General features: G+C 38.2%; 2 protein-coding genes across 2 annotated transcripts; one reads left to right on the top strand and one right to left on the bottom strand.

Moving 5' to 3' along the window:
• The first annotated feature begins 6,162 nt into the window (after window positions 1–6,162).
• Window positions 6,163–8,359, top strand: LOC137729569 (CBL-interacting serine/threonine-protein kinase 20-like). Its single transcript, XM_068468544.1, has 2 exons — window positions 6,163–6,478; window positions 6,569–8,359. Exon 2 carries the CDS (start codon window positions 6,594–6,596, stop codon window positions 8,013–8,015), a length of 1,422 nt encoding a protein of 473 aa, XP_068324645.1. The 5' UTR covers window positions 6,163–6,478; window positions 6,569–6,593; the 3' UTR covers window positions 8,016–8,359.
• Window positions 8,360–10,346: 1,987 nt separating this feature from the next.
• Window positions 10,347–14,166, bottom strand: LOC137729568 (CBL-interacting serine/threonine-protein kinase 12-like). The gene is made up of 2 exons (XM_068468543.1): window positions 12,460–14,166; window positions 10,347–10,901 (listed from the first exon to the last, which is right to left on the bottom strand). Exon 1 carries the CDS (start codon window positions 13,965–13,967, stop codon window positions 12,477–12,479), a length of 1,491 nt encoding a protein of 496 aa, XP_068324644.1. The 5' UTR covers window positions 13,968–14,166; the 3' UTR covers window positions 10,347–10,901; window positions 12,460–12,476.
• Window positions 14,167–19,562: the final 5,396 nt, after the last annotated feature.

Raw genomic sequence — 19,562 nt, 5'->3', positions numbered from 1 at the left:
AGAGAGGCCGTCTCCTCAAGTATGATTGTAGTCTCACATAACTTTGGAAAATTCATACAACTAATGTTGTTCTTCAAATAAGTCAAATAACCATTGAATCCAATTAAAAGGAGATTTGGCGTATCAATTGTGACACCCATGGTGGAACTGCCTCCACAAATGAATACAAAACGTTTTAGATGCTGACAGAACAAGTTGATACTCGTACGTTTGAGGAAGCCGCAACAATCATATAATAGCAAGCTCTCAAGGAAGGGAAATCTTGAATTGAAGCCTTTAACCATCTGTTATCTCGAAGATCAGTGTTTAAGAACTCTATATTTCTTAGTGCTACGTACAAGAGGCAAGATCGACTCTGAACAGGAAGTGTTTGTTGAAAATCAATGTCAAAGTTAGGCATGGAAAGTTAGGCAATGTTAGGTATGGTTGAATAAAAATTATTAGGTGCAATTAATGTGTTTTGTGTGGTAATAAATAATCTTAGTTTAATCATTTGGTTTGCTATAAATACCTAAGTTCTCAAGCATTGTAAATCATCCAAGGAAAGACAAAGCCTAGAGCTAAATAAGAAAAGCTTTGCTAATTAGTTTGTTTTGTGAGCTTTCTTTAAGAGTGTGCTCTATTTTCTTCTTCTTGGGATCATTAGAGTTATCTTGGATACTCTTCTTATTCAACAATTGGTATCAGAGCCAAGTCGGTCAGGGATCGTTCTTGGTAGAGCATTGGTTGTAAAGTCTCTTGAAATTCCGAGTATGCTCTGTGGTTGCAGTTTTGACTGATCTTCCACATCAGAAAAGGTTTCTTGAGGTTATTGCTGGGGTTATCACAAACCTTGAGAGGGAGCTTCTTTGTGTCGAGAGTAGTGTATTACTCTGCACGGTAGTCACTCAAGCTTGTTCGGTGTAGTCAAAGTCTTGCCGATACGATGGGTGATCTTCAAGTTGTTGGAGGAATCAAGAAGCTCAACAACCAAAACTATAACACGTGGGCAACGTGTATAGAGTCTTACCTTCAAGGTCAAGACTTGTGGGAGGTTGTCGGTGGTAGTGAAGTTACACAACCGGCAGCGGAAGATGCTAACGGCGTCTTACGGAAGTGGAAAATTAAAGCAGGCAAATCAATGTTTGCCTTAAAGACCACAATAGAAGAAGAAATGTTGGAGCGCATTCGGGATGCTAAAACGCCAAAGGAAGCATGGGACACTTTTGTTACACTCTTTTCGAAGAGGAACGATACAAAATTGCAACTTCTCGAGAATGAGCTGTTATCGATGGTACAACGCGACATGACGATTGCCCAGTACTTTCACAAGGTGAAGTCGATATGCCGCGAAATTTCTGAATTAGATCCTAGTGCTGCCATTGTAGAATCCAGGATAAAAAGAATAATTATCCATGGATTGAGACCCGAATATCGAGGCTTCGTTGCCGCTGTACAAGGATGGCCGACCCAACCATCACTTGTTGAGTTCGAGAATTTGCTTGCCGATCAAGAAGCTTTGGCAAAGCAAATGGGAGGGGTTTCGTTAAAAGGTGAGGAGGAAGCACTCTACACCACAAGTAAAGGCAGCTTTAAGCAGCGTGCTGGTGGTGGATCTAAAAGAAATGGTGACAAGGAAAAAGGTCATCAAGGAGGAGGGAGTTCTCGGCCAGGGGGAGCTCCGAAGTATCACGGCAACCGTGGTCAGTCCCAGAATAATAAAAGATTTGAGGGCAAATGTTACAATTGTGGAAAGAATGGCCACATGGCGAAGGATTGCTGGTTCAAAAGGCCTGCAGAAAGTAACGTCGCCAACTTAGAGAAGAAAATTGAAGATGATTGGGATGTCGTTGCGTCTCTAGCTGTGGAGGAAGAATGGGACGCAGAAGCATCATCTTGTTGGTGCTCAGAAAATGAGGCATCACTTAACCCAAAAGAGTTTGAAGATACGTTACAAGGGAAACTAGGAGACCAAGCTGCCCAAATCCAATCAAGTCCAGATGAGCCTGAAGATTTGATTGTTGGAGACGATGTCGAGCAAGAAGTACCTAAGAGTCCTTGGCAAACAGATGTGTACCAACAACCAAAAGAAGATAGACCTAGTGAAGTGGAAGTATCAACTCCACAAGCACAACTAAGAAGGTCAACAAGAGTACGAAAGCCAAATCCTAAATATGCCAATGCTGCCATAACTGATGGAGCACCAAAAGAACCTGAGGTGTTTGAAGAAGCATCACAGAGTTCTGAATTGATAAGAGCTATGGAAGAAGAAATCACTGCGCTTAAGCAGAATCAGACTTGGGATTTGGTGCCAAAGCCAAGGAATGTGAAACCCATATCCTGCAAATGGGTGTACAAGATAAAGCGTCGTCCTGATGGTTCAGTTGAAAGGTACAAGGCTCGGTTGGTGGCTCGAGGTTTCTCTCAACAGTACGGACTAGACTATGATGAAACGTTTAGTCCAGTGGCGAAGCTTACAACAGTACGAGTCTTACTTGCACTTGCAGCCAACAAAGACTGGAATCTGTGGCAGATGGATGTGAAGAATGCTTTTCTTCATGGAGAGCTGGATCAGGAGATCTACATGATCCAACCAATGGGATTTCAAAACCAAGATCATCCTGAATATGTGTGTAAACTACGGAAAGCACTCTACGGATTGAAACAAGCACCCAGGGCGTGGTATGGTAAGATTGCTGAATTTCTAACACAAAGTGGTTATTCAGTAACACCTGCAGATTCCAACTTGTTTGTCAAAGCCAATGAAGGAAAGCTAGCTATTGTGCTAGTGTATGTGGATGACTTAATCATAACCGGTGATGATGAGGCAGAAATTCTTCGGACGAAGGAGAATTTATCAGTCCGTTTCCAGATGAAGGAACTTGGTCAACTCAAGCATTTCCTTGGTCTAGAGGTTGATCGCACACAAGAAGGAATATTTCTCTGTCAACAGAAGTATTCCAAAGATTTATTGAAGAGGTTCGGAATGCTCGAATGCAAGCTGATCTCTACGCCGATGGAGCCAAATGTCAAAATGAGTGCACATGAAGGAAAAGATTTGGAAGATGCGACGATGTATCGACAATTGGTAGGTAGTCTGATCTACTTAACCTTGACTCGACCTGACATTTCTTATGCAGTTGGTGTGATGAGTCGGTACATGCAAAATCCAAAGAAGCCTCACTTGGAAGCAGTTCGACGAATACTGAGATATGTGAAGAGTACAATTGACTATGGTCTTTTGTACAAGAAAGGTGAAGACTGCAAGTTAGTTGGTTACTGTGATGCTGACTATGCGGGAGATCATGACACCAGGAGATCAACAACTGGGTATGTGTTTAAGCTTGGTTCTGGAACCATCTCTTGGTGTAGCAAGAGACAGCCAACGGTATCTTTGTCAACCACAGAAGCAGAGTATAGAGCAGCAGCAATGGCAGCTCAAGAGAATGCATGGCTGGTACAGTTGATGAGTGATCTACATCAACCAGTAGATTATCCAGTACCATTGTACTGTGATAACCAATCGGCCATTCGCTTGGCGGAAAATCCAGTCTTTCATGCAAGAACTAAACATGTGGAAGTGCACTACCACTTTATCAGAGAAAAGGTTCTACAAGAAGAGATTGAGATGAGACAAGTCAAGACGAATGATCAAGTTGCGGACTTGTTCACAAAAAGTTTAAGTACAGGCAAGCTCGAAAATTTTCGCTGTCTGCTCAGCACAGTGCAAAGAATGAGAGCTGACATTGAGGGGGAGTGTTGAAAATCAATGTCAAAGTTAGGCATGGAAAGTTAGGCAATGTTAGGTATGGTTGAATAAAAATTATTAGGTGCAATTAATGTGTTTTGTGTGGTAATAAATAATCTTAGTTTAATCATTTGGTTTGCTATAAATACCTAAGTTCTCAAGCATTGTAAATCATCCAAGGAAAGACAAAGCCTAGAGCTAAATAAGAAAAGCTTTGCTAATTAGTTTGTTTTGTGAGCTTTCTTTAAGAGTGTGCTCTATTTTCTTCTTCTTGGGATCATTAGAGTTATCTTGGATACTCTTCTTATTCAACAGTGTTTACGACTTTCAATCCTACCAAATCTAAAAATTCAAGATTCATAGCTTTATCTTTAAATATCAAATACCAGGGCACCTGGAAACCAAGTGGGAGAATCCCAGTCTGCGCATGTCTTCGAGGGCCATAGATTTCAAAGATGGAAGATTTATAGTACATTTATACTTTATGCCCACGCCCTTCAAGTTTAAAACAGTTAACGGGATAAGTAGTAGCCACCTGTGTGCGGAGTTCATGCACATTGAGAAAACTCGTTCGGCTGATCTCTAACTCTTTAACATCTTTTTTTTCAGTAGCAAAACTCAAACACTTATCGATGACCTTAACACGTGGGCATTGAGAATTCTTCATATTTTTGGGAAGACACTGGCAATTTCTGATTTGAAGTCTAAACTTATCTAGAACGTATCTGTCTCACGGTGCTTCAAACACATTTTTCACGAAGTCAAGGAACAACTTACTATGTTGAAGCTTGTCAATATTATGTAGCTCTTCAGGATCTTCCTTGTCGAAATTTAACATGGGGACCAAAGACGATACATTTCCATTGCTTGGAAAGAATAGTGGCCCGAACGGTAAGTCTACTGGAAAGGAGTTGGAGTATTTTGGTGAATGGCAAGGTCTGGTAATTCGGATGTGTTGTCGATGATGGAGGTCATGGCGTTTCAATTTTGATCTTCTTGCCTTTCTTCTTGCTTTCTTGAGAATTTTATTTGTCTGCTTTGCTTCTAAGGGCTCTTTTTTCTTAAACATCATGAAAGGATTTCTTAAACCGATCAAGAACGAAGAAGTGGGGAACAATAAAGAAAGACAATGATCGAACAAAATGCACAAAGTGCTTGAATACTCTATCCGAACTGCACTATCAAAACCCTAGCTTTGCCTGTGCTATATCATAAGTGGGTTATGGTCTCAACTATATATATTTACTTGCCCAACCTTTCTAATTGCACCCAGCAACCCAACTTTTGACGTTTCAAACCCAAAACTTGATCATCAAGGTAATATTAAGTAATATCATTGACTGATGAGATCTCTCAGTGACACCCTAATCTCTCAATAAACATTGGGTCAAAAATCTCTCGATAAACATTTAAGCATCTAATCTTATAACTAGTCTCGAACTCAACACAAATACCAAATAGTCATTGTCGTTTATGTGAGTCAACATAATCTCACACTTACAATTTGAGAATATCATTAGATAGTAGTGTTTGTTAGTAAACTAAAACATGTTTAATTGGATATAATAAAATGATAAAAATAAAATAAAAACAAAAAAGAATGTGAACCACTTGTCATTCCCAAATGGAGTGAACAAAATTAACTATACCATTCATTTATACCATAATATATGAATTAGTGATATCAGGATCAAACGAAATATTCCTCGAGTTTTTTCTAGGCAAAGAAAATAAATAAGACACAGGGATGCAAGAAAACAACCTATTGTGGATAGAGTGGACTTTGTGGTTGAAATTTAGTGCAACCCTTGTTCCTTGGTCAGACCACTGATTGAACTCACTTCATTTGGCACCATGTATTTGTAGACCAACTTGTAACTTCTCTTACAACCACCCTATCTCCATAGGGCTCTCTTAATTCTTCCTCCACAGCATCAATTTTGTGGCCAATAGTAAGCTATGTGGGCCACACACAAGATTCCCACATGGACCCACGTGGACATCCTGATTGGCATGAGTTGCATTGTGGTCCATTGTTCTGCACCACCCTGATTGAACATGCTTCTGTTAATCTGTTTGTGAACAAATTAGAGATATCCTACTAACATTGTCTTTTTTATTTTGAGGATATTAGTTGGCAAAAATAAGAATGATATTGGTGGAGTTTTAAGCTCAACCATTAGTCCAGACTACCGTGGGTCACACAACATGTCGGTTTGGATTTATCGTATTATACAAGGTTAAGTGTCCAAAATTGCAAATGTAAAGAGAGTAAAATTTCGGTTTACTGGCTATTTATAGTAATTTGTTGTTGGATTATCGTTTTCTTATGATAGTAATTTCTCCAAGGATCTATTACTATACATAGAGGCCTAAATGACTCCAGTCCTTGAGCACGGGGCATAAAGAGCAACCAAACTTGTTTACTATTTTTGCAAAAACAGAATAATATTGCAATTGGAGGGTGTCTCTCTATTAAGAGACGTTTTTGGAAGCATAATTACAAGGATGTTCGCAGTGCAGTCTGTCCTTGCAGAAAGGTTGCCTTCAGGATGCAGCCTTTTGGCATGGGTTGAACTCCTTGTGCTCTGATTGCATTCCACAAGGGATTTTCCTCATCCTGCCTTTTGGCATGCATGAGTTGAAATTCCTTGTGTCCCTTGATCCGGTCCTTACTTTCCTCCGATTTTCGGAAAACATTTTCATCGATCATTAGGCCGGCCGCACGAGAAATTGTTTGAATATGAGCACGTATGTATGTATTTACCCTACTGCATTCAAAGAGTGAATCTTGATTGCATGTACATATATTACTAATCTTGTTTCATTTTTCACCGTCAGCTGTTTGTGTGGTGAATTTTGAGGCATGGTTTTCAAAAAATCCGAAGAAAAAGGTATGGAGATGAAAAAAGGAAACATATTGATGCACAAATACGAGCTGGGACGGTTGCTTGGAAAGGGGACATTTGCCAAGGTTTACCATGCCCGAAACCTGAGCTCCAGCCACAGCGTTGCGATTAAGATAATCGACAAGGAGAAGATGCAGCATGTCGGATTGATTGATCAGATTAAGAGGGAAATCTCCGTGATGCGCCTTGTTAGGCACCCGAATGTGGTTCAGCTCTTTGAGGTCATGGCTAGCAAGACCAAGATTTACTTTGCCATGGAGTACGTGAAAGGTGGGGAGCTTTTCAACAAGGTTGCCAAGGGGAAGCTCAAGGAAGACGTGGCGCGGAAATACTTTCAGCAACTGATTGGGGCTGTTGATTACTGCCACAGTCGAGGGGTCTATCACCGTGACATCAAGCCAGAGAATCTCTTGGTGGATGAGAATGGAAACCTCAAAGTTTCGGATTTTGGATTGAGCGCATTGTGGGAGTCTAGGGGACAAGATGGCCTCCTCCACACCACGTGTGGAACGCCAGCATATGTAGCACCGGAGGTAATAAACAAGAAAGGTTATGATGGCGCAAAGGCGGATATATGGTCTTGTGGGGTTGTCCTCTTTGTTCTACTGGCCGGTTTCCTGCCATTCCATGACACCAATCTCATGGAAATGTATAGGAAAATCAGCAGAGGAGACTTCAAGAGCCCTCAGTGGTTTCCCCCAGAGGTATGTAAGCTTCTTTCGAGGATTCTTGATCCAAATCCAAGCTCAAGAATAAGTGTTGACAAGATCATGGAGAATAGTTGGTTCAAGAAGGGGTTTAAACAAATCGAAGCGCCTTTAGCCCTTCCGTGTGATCCCAGCACCTCAATCCGCGACGTGCATGAGGCTTTTGCATCAACAAGTCATTCAGCTGGAGAAGGTTCCAACAAAAATGCTAGTGGAGCAGGAACAAGCTCCATGAGGCCAACATGTTTCAATGCGTTCGACATCATATCTCTCTCACCAGGTTTTGACCTATCCGGTTTGTTTGAGAAGGATATGAATCACAGACCACAGGCGCGATTCACGAGCACAAAACCAGCCGCAACAATTGTTTCAAAATTCGAAGCCATAGCACAGACGGAGAGGTTCAAATGCATGAAAAAAGATGGAACCCTTAAACTGCAGGGTAGCAAGGAAGGCAGGAAAGGGCAGCTAGGCATCGATGCTGAGATTTTCGAGGTCACACCTTCATTTCATGTCGTGGAGATGAAGAAAACGGCTGGGGACACATTGGAATACATGGAGTTCTGTGACCATGACTTGAAGCCCTCTCTTAAGGATATAGTATGGACTTGGCAAGGAACAGAGCAGCAACAGCCACCACTGCCAGTAGCAGCACCTGAACTCGTTTCTTAGATACGAAGGAAGTGCTTATTTTTATCTAAAACTTGTGCTTAATTTGTGTCTTCAATGCGTTTTCATCTTTATTTCTTAAGCTTTTCAGTCTTTTTCTTCTTTAATCCGCTTTATATGTTGTACTTGTTTCGAATTCGAGATCAATTTGTAAAGAGAGAGACGGAGGTATTACTACTCTGGTCATCTGGTGGACAACTGAAGACTGAGCGCAGTGCAGGATGCATGTTCTGAAAAATGTGCAATCATGTAGCAGATTGATCGATGACATATAGAATCACTAGTTTAAACTTGTAGCAACAAGAGGCAAAATTTTGGATATTCAATTGTATATTTAAAGAGCAAGCTATGGATTAATTATATCTGTTCTTGTTTTTCTTTCAATTTAAACTTTTTGGAGTGACATGATTTAGGGAATGAGGATAATAGACATCCATCTTTGCTGTTTTTCCACAACTCATCCTGAAAATTAAGCAAAACAGCTCCCACAGAAAGTACAGAAGGGAAATGTGAAACCACGTTTAAAGTACTATCATGTTAGAATATTATTCATGTGTGTGAGAGAGATTAATATTTTGATATATCTCGGTTATACTCTAGAATTTTCCATGTCTTTACCCAAAAAGAAAAGAACCCTACGACAAGAGAAGTATTGTGTCTAACCAAAGGATCACGTATGTTTGTGCGGCCATAATACAAAATCAGAATCTTCTGCAATTTTATATCACTTAGGACAACCCGTATGAGAAATCTCACATACAGCTGGTCGCACACAATAATTCCTCCGTAAGAGGGATGCTATATTCAAGAATCTCTCCTAAAAAAAACAGCAAACAAGTTGATAAGCTAATTTATGACCAAATTAACCAAAATGCTGGACCAATGATTTATACCGAATTTTATTGAAAAATAGTGATTTGTAATTAGGTATAAGGGTAGGATACACAGAACCATCACCATCTGTTTAACTAGCAAATCGAGACCTCTCCCTCTAGAAATACACCTTGTCAAATTTAGTCATTATTTTATCCAACATAAAAATCTACCGTTCACGGCTTGTAAACAGTGCTTAATTAGCCTAATTTCCCTTTTCCCCTAATCACACGTAATTACATCATTGTTGTCATCACAGACTCACAAGGACACCAAATGGTTTGTGATTGGCTGCCATTTTAACGTGGGAAAATGATTAGCAAAAGATTTGGCTGCATTAGAGAAAAGATTAACCCATTCAACGTCCAATTAATCCATGCCATTATATGTGCTTCTTTTCCTTAATTGTGTAAAGAATATAAAGCTGTAACTGCTATCAGAAAACAAAATCTTCACAGTATCTGAAAGACTGAAAGTCCTTCGCTGATTATCAAGTTGGTGTTCGATCCTACCACGTACGTTTTCTTATCCACATGCCCCTTATTCCTGTATTTCCCTCCATATTTCCACACACAAAACTTGGAAAACGATGTTTGATATATCACAAGCATCCCTTCGTTGAAAAATATGGTTCTTAAATCTAAACACGTAAAAAGTCCATTTTATGGAACCTAACCAGCTCACTGCATCCTGCTCCATTTCTTCTTTCTCTCACATACTTTCCCTCGACTTCTATACACAAAATGAAAACTAAAAACAAACAAACGAAATGCTTATCAAATAATCTCTTAAATGTTTTCTCACTAATATTATCAGTTGTTAAACATAGATTCACTAGAGAGATTTTAATACTCTCTTTTTCCACCGAAAACCAAAGTCCATCTGAACAAACCCTAAAAGAAAATCGAATTATAAATTGCAGAATCCATGGAAGAAGATAGAAAGAAAACAGCTAAGAATCTACGACCAAGGCAGTAAGGCAACTACCAGTCATACCCTAACCGTAAATTATTGTTGGAGAGAGACACCCATGAGGTGGCACAGAGATTAGACTATAGAAGAAGAACATCTCTAAAGCCAACCTCAGAGAGCAACAGATTATAAAGTCATGGATGACGACTTTTAATTCCTACAATCCACCTAAATTACTATCTAACCATCATCATCCTATTAATGACTTGTTTCTTTCATCGATGACTCTCTCTGGTTTTTTTATACACGTCTTGTATGTGGAGTTTTGGTTCTTGTTTTGTCATGGAAGTGGAAATCTGTAGCGGTCGGTCACCACAATTCTGAGTAGATTCGCATGCGCAATAGATCCAGTCAAATATTTAACTAATGTTTTTGCCATTATATTCTACATTTCCAACTTCTCTATTTTGTTGTTTATTTCAATCCATAATATTTACAAAAATATTTTACAAGTCAATATATCCAGGTTTTGGTTTACCACAGGTTCTGATTAAAAATGTACAAATATTTATATATAATCATTAGGAAACCTCCTCCAATTAAAAAAAGACACATGGCATCGAACCATACAAGTTCTGATTAAAATTGTACAATATATAAGTATTTTGAAATCTCCTCCAACCAAAAAAGAAACAACACCTAGGTATCGAACTCATTATTTATATATATAACATCTGAAACTTCCTTCAACCTAGTAAAAATAACTACTGAAACAAGTATAGAAGAACTTGGTTTATAAAATGGTAAACTTGTTCCTAACCTAATTCAAACTATCAAGGGGATTTAAACTCCAAGCAGAACGGAGCACACACTTCTGTAAACAACCAAATATACCAGACCAATGTACCCTTTTATCGTTCTGACATTCTTTTCTTTGTATTGTGATGAAAAGGTGAGTATAAAAACTAGAGTCGTGGTGCGTTGGTGTTCAATGACCAATAAGGCTTATGGTTGAGAGCTCTGCCACCATAAAACACAAGATTTGAGCTAGTCATCTTGTCACTCTCCACGAGTTTTGGTAAAACCCAAAAAATCAGCCGGACCCTGTTCCATTTTTTTAACAAGGTTAAATTTCGTCCATGTAAACAAGATTATTATCCCTATACACATTTTGTAAACGACAAACAAAAGATTTGGAAATTTCTTGTGTACTATTTGTGATATAATTTTCTAATACGACTTTGTGACAGAAATGGGACCTTCATTCAGTACCGTGAAATACAAGGCCCCAGAACTCTGTAGAACTACGATACTGACAGGAAGTTGTCCATCAGCATCCATGGTGGTTGCCATCGCAAATAGATAAGATATAAGTATCAAAATTTAGAAAATTAGTAGAAAAAGGCAGGGCATCCATCTCTTTTCATCCCCTTCCATCCATTCTTCTCATATTCTGTATTTTGTTTAAAAAAATAATATAAGATGTTGACGTGATTTAACCATGACGGTTCCAATAGAAGAGGAGGGAAGGGTAAAGAAAAAAAGAGGAAAGAGAATTCTACTCCTAAAATAACATCCACTTCTTATTTGCCATGTAAAGATTTTTTTGACGTCACTGATTAGATGCAAATGGTACAAATTGTGATAAGACAGATTACCTCCTCATCTTCCTCCAAGTATAAAATCCATTACATTGATCATGAACTTCATCTGCCTTTTTCCCTATCAAACAAATAACCACCCTTTGATGGTCCATGAAAATGCAGCAAAGTGGTCCATGGCTTCATATCCAGAGAACCAGACAAACTAACAGTATTTAAGCAACATGCTTTCTATCCCCATCATTTCACCCAACTTAGGTGATAAAAACTGACCTCTCCGTTTCCTTGCAGAAAAAAGAAAAAAAAAATTTGACCTAAAAGTGCCGCCATATGGAAGAGAGGAAAGGGACTGGGCTATCTAACGAAACGCGACTTAACTAGGTCGAATCCAGATACCTATGTATGGAAGGTGTGAACATAACATCCACCACAATGGCGTATCCAGTGTAGGTAAGTCTTTCTCGTCTTTACCGAAGAGACTCAAGTGAACTCAAAACTACCACTTAAAGGTCATTCGTTAACTCAAGATTGCAGAAAACATCAACGAGTGCAAAATCAATTGAAAATGAGTTTTTCTATATGTATAGATATGCGAATTTAACTGTTTAGACGATGAAACCATCATATCTGACGACTTAAAAGATCCCATCACACAATGTGTGTAATACATCAATGCATCGTAGAATTTTTGCACAAAAATAGTAATACATCAATGTCATCAAAATCGACCGCATTTATGTTATAACAACGAAAGAGTTATAATTTAAGTGTTACGAATTTTTATAGCATAAGTAATGTAAAGCATATACACTCACACATTCAGCCACCAACAACAAATCACAGATATAAGTAGAAATTTTGTATTCCATTCTCTGTAGTCTAATCTATAGCTTTCTCGATACGAGAACAGAGCATGCATTACGTATCAAGTATCTAAAAGCTCCATCTATTTCCCAAAACAAAAACAAAAACAACCACCAAAAGAAACTGAAAAAATATCAATGAAAGAGGAACCTTCACATTAGCCTCAGAATATCAGAAAACAAGGGATTAAATCGTACCGATTTCCCGTTCTTCCCTACTCGGTATCCGAAGGCAGATGCGGAGGGGAAGCAACGGCAGCAGCAGCAGCGGCACTCTCCTCAACCATCAAGTTCTGCAACCCGGGTCTTAATTCTGTATTACAAAACTGCTCGTACTCAGCTTTGTCCCCTGCTTTCTTCTTAACCTCCAACACCACCAACGAAGACGTAAGTTCGAATACCTCCGCTGCAATTGTCAATGGCCCCTTCACACCTTCCCTAGACCCCTCCAAGCTCACTCTGCAATCCTTCTTCCTCACGGAAAAGCTCACAACTTTCGCAATCTCCTCCAATTTCGATATGATGGTCGAAACAGGGGCGCCCGACACAAACCTGGCCTCCTCTCCCCGCTCCTCAAACAACCCCGACAAATCAAACCCCGGAGAAAACGAGATTATATCAAACGCATTCAAGCTGGCCGGTCTGGGTAAAGATGTAATCTTTCTTCTGGTCTCAAACTCCGCCTCAGATTCCGACATACAATCCGAGACAGAGCTCACATCACTAAACCTGTCCTCCTCATCATCATCAAGAACATTGCAAAGCCGATCATCGTGATCAATGTAGAACTTGATGTGCTTAAAACCCTTTTTAAACCAGCGATTCTCCATAACCTCCGGGATTGTAATCCTCGAACCCGGATTTGAGTCGAGAAGGCGGGTTAAAAGCCGAACAAGCTCGGCACTGAACCATCTGGGGCATCGAAAATCGCCTTTGTATATCTTCTTGTACATCGCCATAACATTTTGGTCATGGAAGGGTAAATATCCAGCCATGAGCACGAACAAAACAACACCACAAGACCAAATATCCACCTTCGCGGCGTCGTACCCTTTCCGGCCCAAAACCTCCGGCGCCACGTAAGCCGGCGTGCCGCAAAACGTGTGAAAGAGACCATCTTGTCGAATTTCATCCGAAACCGCACTCAACCCAAAATCCGAAACCTTGAGATCTCCGTTCTCGTCGAGCAATAGGTTCTCCGGCTTCAAATCGCGGTGGTAGACGCCGCGGGCGTGGCAGAATCCGACGGCGGAGATTAGCTGCTGGAAATATTTTCTCGCAACTTCCTCCTTCAGCCGGCCCTTGGCGACCTTGTTAAAGAGCTCGCCGCCGCGGACGTACTCCATGACGAAGTAGATCTTCGCTTTCGTGGCCATGACCTCGAAAAGCTGGACGATGTTCGGGTGGCGGACGCGGCGCAGGATCGAGATCTCGCGCTTTATATGGGCGATCAAACCACCTTTCAGAATCTTCTCCTTGTCGATGACTTTGATGGCGACGCTCTCGTTGGTTTTGATGTTCTTGGCGTGGTATACTTTGGCGAAGGTGCCATGGCCGAGGAGTTTGCCGATTTCGAAGCGACCCAGAAGCAGAGCAGGGCAGTTTTTGGTTTTGCTGGTTGTGCGGACGGGAGTTGTGGCCGTGGTTGGGGCTGTGCGGGTGGAAGCGCCGCCGTTGTCGGTGGCTTTGGGGTTGAAGTCTGCCATTCCTTGGGGGAATGGACGGCCGGTCCCTTCTCTCGCGATTTCTCCAAGTAGGGATCTTTCGTACTTTTGTTTTGTTTATTTGTGATTCGAATGATTGAAGCTCTTAAGCTTTTTGTTGAGTTTGGGAATTGTTGGGTTGGGATGTGATTTTTTGGTTTGTTGGAATTTCGTATTTTTGAGCGGTGGGTGTAAAAAGATATTTTATATGGAGTTGGAGACATGAATCTTCTCGTAGGGCAGGAGTATATACCCTCCACACCCTCCACTGCCATCCTGCTTTCCCTTTTTTTTTTTTCTTTTTTTTTTTTTTTTTTTTGTGGTAAAGTTTAAATTTTAATTTAAATAGGCATGTTATTTATATATACACACACATATATATTATTTTATGGAGTCATTTATTAATTTTTTCTTTGAACTTGCAAGGATCCGTTAATTTTACCCAATAACTTTTTTTTTTTTAAATCTCTAAATTTAATTTTAGCTGATTACGTGTGTTGAATTTTAATTTATCCAATTATCCCTGAACTTTTACAATTAGCAAATTTCTTTCTTGATCAATTTATAACTGCAAAAAGTTAATTTTATTTCTATTGTGGAGAACATATTTCTTTCTCTTCTTTTTCTCTTCTGCTAGTTCACTTCGTTTACTTTTTGTTTGAATTTTAAGTTTAGCGTTTAAGGGGAAAATTGTCACATCCCGGCCCGGAACGGATCACTTATCGGGCCCGCTCCACCACAGTAGCACGATATTGTCCGTTTTGGGCTTACCATTCCCTCACGGTTTTGTTTTTGGGAACTCACAAGCAACTTCTCAATGGGTCACCCATCATGGGATTGCTCAAGCCCTCTTCTCGCTTAACTTCGGAGTTCCTACGGAACCCGAAGCCAGTGAGCTCCCAAAAGACCTCGTGCTAGGTAGAGATGGGAATATACATATAAGGATCACTCCCCTGGGCGATGTGAGATGTCACAATCCACCCCCCTTAGGGGCCCGACGTCCTCGTCGGCACACCACGACCAGGGTTAGGCTCTGATACCAAATTGTCACATCTAGGCCCGGGGCGGATCACTTCTCGGCCCTGCTCCACCACCGTAGCACGATATTGTCCGCTTTGGGCTTACCATTCCCTCACGGTTTTGTTTTTGGGAACTCACGAGCAACTTCCCAGTGGGTCACCCATCATGGGATTGCTCAAGCCCCCTTCTCGCTTAACTTCGGAGTTCCTACAAAACCCGAAGCCAGTAAGCTCCCAAAAGGCCTCGTGCTAGGTAGAGATGAGAATATACATATAAGGATCACTCCCCTAGGCGATGTGGGATGTCACAAAAATTAAAGTTAATGAGAAATTGGCCAATTATAAAAGTTTAGAGAGTAATCAGTTAATATTAAAATTCAAGAGAAAAATTAGGTAATTGTAAAAATTCAGGGGGATAATCAGCTAAAACTAAAATTCAAGAGAAAAATTAGCAGCTCCTTACAAGTTCACAGAAAAAAATCAACTAATACATCTTTGTAAAAGTTATTTTGTATTTAATTGTTTATTATTGGGTTTTAAATTTATTCATTTGCCACGTATAAGAATAAGACGCTTACGAAAAGTTCAGAGAAAATATGTTCCGATATTGTGTTCATCGGTGTCTTTTTTATTAGGAAAACTAATGAAAATGACTTGAAAATTTTGAGTTTTAACTATAAGGACAAAACAAAGGGTAAAGTGAATAGTACCAAGATTCACTTTTTAGTCTAAAAATATGATTTTTCGTTAAAATAAACAATATGAGTGCTTTTTGTTAAAGTTCCTTTTTTTTATTTTGTCAAAAAGGTTAAGTTTTTTGTCACAAAAAGTGCCCAAGTTTTTGCTAGCAACTTACCTAAATTCCAAAAAGAAAAAGACATATAATATAAAGTTAGTTGCCATATTTCTTAATTGTTTTGGTTAAGGACATTGTTTAGTTTATTGGTCACCAATCAACCATATTATGCTAATGGTGACCAATTGGTTTAAACAAAAATATTTTGCGTCAACTTTTATGTCGAATGTGCACGCATGCGACAAATATATTAGTTAACAAAATAATTGGACACTATTGTATCAATTAGTTGGTGAAAAATACTTGGAACAAAATATTAGTCCAATTAGTTATAATTTAAAAAAAAAAAAAAAAGTTGTTCGATGAGAAGCAGGCCTCTTTTAAATATCCATTAGCTTATTGTCAAGCTGTCACATTGCAATATTAGCAAATAAGTCTTTACTAGTCAATATCTTTACTGCACGCGAAGGGTTAAAAGTCATACTTTTATCATGAATATTGATAACGATTATTGTTACGACTATAAACTTTCGCGCCAAAGGAAATCAATTTAGTAAACAAGAGGTTAATTTTTGGGTAATGCTAGAAAGACTATTTAAATTATATTTTGTAAATTGTATAACGTGGTTGTTGGTGATTGAATTATAACTTAAGTATTAATTAATATATTTATTTGTTATTTGTAACATATCATATAGTTTGCAAATTTGTATAAAAAGTTGGTCGCATTACTCTTAATTTCTTTTTCAAAGATCAAAGCAGCACATGCAAACATTGCAAACATGTTTGACCTAAAAACAGAGTATGATTCTCTCATCTTCAAATTCTTTTCTTCCTTATCCTGTTTATTTGAACGGTCACAATTAAACAATGTCAACATTTTGTATTAACGGATTTATTGAAAGAGAAAGAGAAAGAAAAATATGGAAGAGGGGATTAAAGAAAAAAAAATATTTACAGGAAAGAAAATCCTACCTCAAAAAACACATGAGAATTGCAACTTCCTGGTGGACAGCCGAATGTAAATTAACCTCTTTTTTTTAATAAGGTAAATGTAAATTAATCTAAGATGGTAATACTAGAGAACTAAATTTGTAAACTAAAGGATGTGTCACTAATAGAAATAAACATTTTTATCAACGCTTAAGTATCATCAACTTTCATATCATTTAATTTACAAAATTTTAACTACAATTTAATTTCCCTTACATTATTTTTACAAATTTAATCTTCTTAACTTTACTTTCAAAAATACATACAAACTCTAACGGCTCTTTCTGTGTTGAAAAGTCATGAAAGATACATGCAAGTTGTGTAGTCTTTTGGAGGTGGCAATCTGGAGATTGGATGGGCCTTTTCCTGCCTCATAGGACGAGAGAGACTGGAGACCTGGCTAGCTTATTTCCAACCAAGTAATATCAAGCCACCTTGTGGCCAACACGTCTGTCTTACACAATGATCTGACTACACCACGCCTAGGCAATCTATATATCCTACGTAATCCATGAAACCGTTTCTTCAAACCCTACTTATCTCAAAAAGCATAAGAAGCTTTCACGCAACAAAAATGTCATTATAACATATCTTTAAATTTATTCACATTGTTAAGTGTGTAAAATGCCAAACATTGTAACTTTCCATGTATTCCTAAATCACAAAGCTCAATCGAGTTGGATTAGTGTTTAGAGTACTTGAAAATTCTGAAGTTTGAAGTGAACGTGTTTGTTAGCTAGCTGTTACAAATTTACAAAGTGAGAAATTCAAAACGCATGACAATGCGTGATTGGCTTGTAATACTACTATAAATACCTACATTGATGTTGTTCCATGTGATAATATATGGCACAATACGATGACACAACGTCATTCTAATCATGACACAAATGCAATTCATAATTAACACTGCTCTATATATAATAATTAAATCTTAATTTTTTTCTTATTTACTTTTTGAATGTTAACTATTTTCATTCTAAAGAATAATGTGAGTTATTCTTGCAATATTATTTTGTGCATCGCCCATTTTTTGTTGGATATAAACATGACACGAGTATATATGTATCTATGTAAACATGACCTTGTTTCCACCCAGTAAGCTTCTCTCCACTTAATGTCGTTGACAAGTTATCTTTCTTTTATACAAGCAACATTGATGCCTAAGTGTAAGCTTTAAAGTTTAAATAACTTCAACTACAAGCATAGTACGAAATAATTTTCGTTATTATTTGAAAAAGTAATTTTTGTACCCTTCTATTTATTACTAAAAGGTTAAAAAACTGAGAAAAAGGTAAGGAGATTTTCACAAAAAATGGGAAGACTCTCTGCTATATCAATAATTAACGTCAATTCATGTGCTAACATTATAAAATATTATGTTAAAAACATGAGATGTCAGAGAATTTATGAAAAGTACCACTTTTGAGAGACCCTCTTTAGCATTTCTCTAAAAAAATTAGGGAAATTAATTTCCCAATTACTATCACATCTTCATCGCGTGTAACATCGTGCTTTTCTATGCTATAATGCATGGTAACATTTGTCACCCGTATTACGAGTCTACCATATATGTCATTTCTATTCCGTCGAAAATCAATTTTACGGTATAGATGCTTATGACCTCTCCTTCTATGTCATGCGCTAATGTTTCCTCTAACATTACGATCTTTACCGCAACAATGTTGTACATAGATCAAATTATTGCGCGCCTTGAATTTCACTTGATTGTCTACAGCTTTATTGCATGTGATCGAGATAGAAGTTTTGGGCCTCCATAATTTTATGATTGCAGTCCACGTGAGGGGAGGGCGTGGAGGTGGGGAGGGTGTTTGTTGTCCATGATGCATATTCGACTGGCTAAATGAAAAATGGTGCCTACCGCCAATCCATGACAAAAAGATTAATAATTTGAATAATTATGGTTATCAAACTCTTAGGGAAATAAATAAATATTTGAAAATTAAATAACAACATATCTAACTTGTATAATTCTTCCAAGACAACCTAATGTATACCATGCATTTCTTCTTTTTCTATGGCTACCGTAAACTAAAAGAAATACAAATTATGTTTCGGTTGAATATACATATATTTTTTTAATATAATAAACGAATACAACGCCAAACTTGACACTTCGTATCTGTAACTAATGTTTAAAATATCTACAAAATTATCTATATTTGTGTCTAAATATCTGAAAAATCAAGGATCAATATGGAAAGATGGTTGAAATGCTAACTTCACCATATATCGGCGAGATATATGAAAATCAATTAATATCAATGAAATTTACCAATTCACTGCATAAATTTTGCTGTAACCCATTGCAGATTTTGAACTTTTGAATTTTTTTAGAAAAAAAATTCTTTAAATTTCAACTAAATTTGAATAAGTTGCTATACCCACCTCATTGCAAATTTCTCTAATTTTCGTCAAAAGCAACTTATCGATATCGATTTATCCATTGATATTTCCGCTTATATCAAATTATCAATATTAAAACACAACCTATAAGAAATTAAAAATTTGTATTATGTTACCGGAAAAAAGAGTTATTGTAACATAATAAAACTTCGGTTATTTTTTGCTTAAATAAAAACCAACTATGAGGGCCCTCTGATGAGCCCAGCTTTTACAACATATAGCAGATCAAGTAAACTCTTAAATGCGAAGGCCCAAAGAGATACTGTGACATCAACAGGGCCAGGTTTCAAGCTCTAGCTTTTCTTGAATGCCTTAAGCTGAAAAAGTTGAGTGTAGCCACATTAGCTAGAATAAATGCGCTCA

The sequence above is a fragment of the Pyrus communis genome, chromosome 3, assembly GCF_963583255.1.
Source record: "Pyrus communis chromosome 3, drPyrComm1.1, whole genome shotgun sequence".
Taxonomy (NCBI): Eukaryota; Viridiplantae; Streptophyta; class Magnoliopsida; order Rosales; family Rosaceae; genus Pyrus; species Pyrus communis.
This window is presented reverse-complemented; position numbering and strand designations above follow the sequence as displayed.

Bases quoted from the DNA above. Each gene is read 5' to 3' on its own strand.
- LOC137729568 (XM_068468543.1), bottom strand. From the start codon at position 13,967: ATGGCAGACTTCAACCCCAAAGCCACCGACAACGGCGGCGCTTCCACC.
- LOC137729569 (XM_068468544.1), top strand. From the start codon at position 6,594: ATGGTTTTCAAAAAATCCGAAGAAAAAGGTATGGAGATGAAAAAAGGA.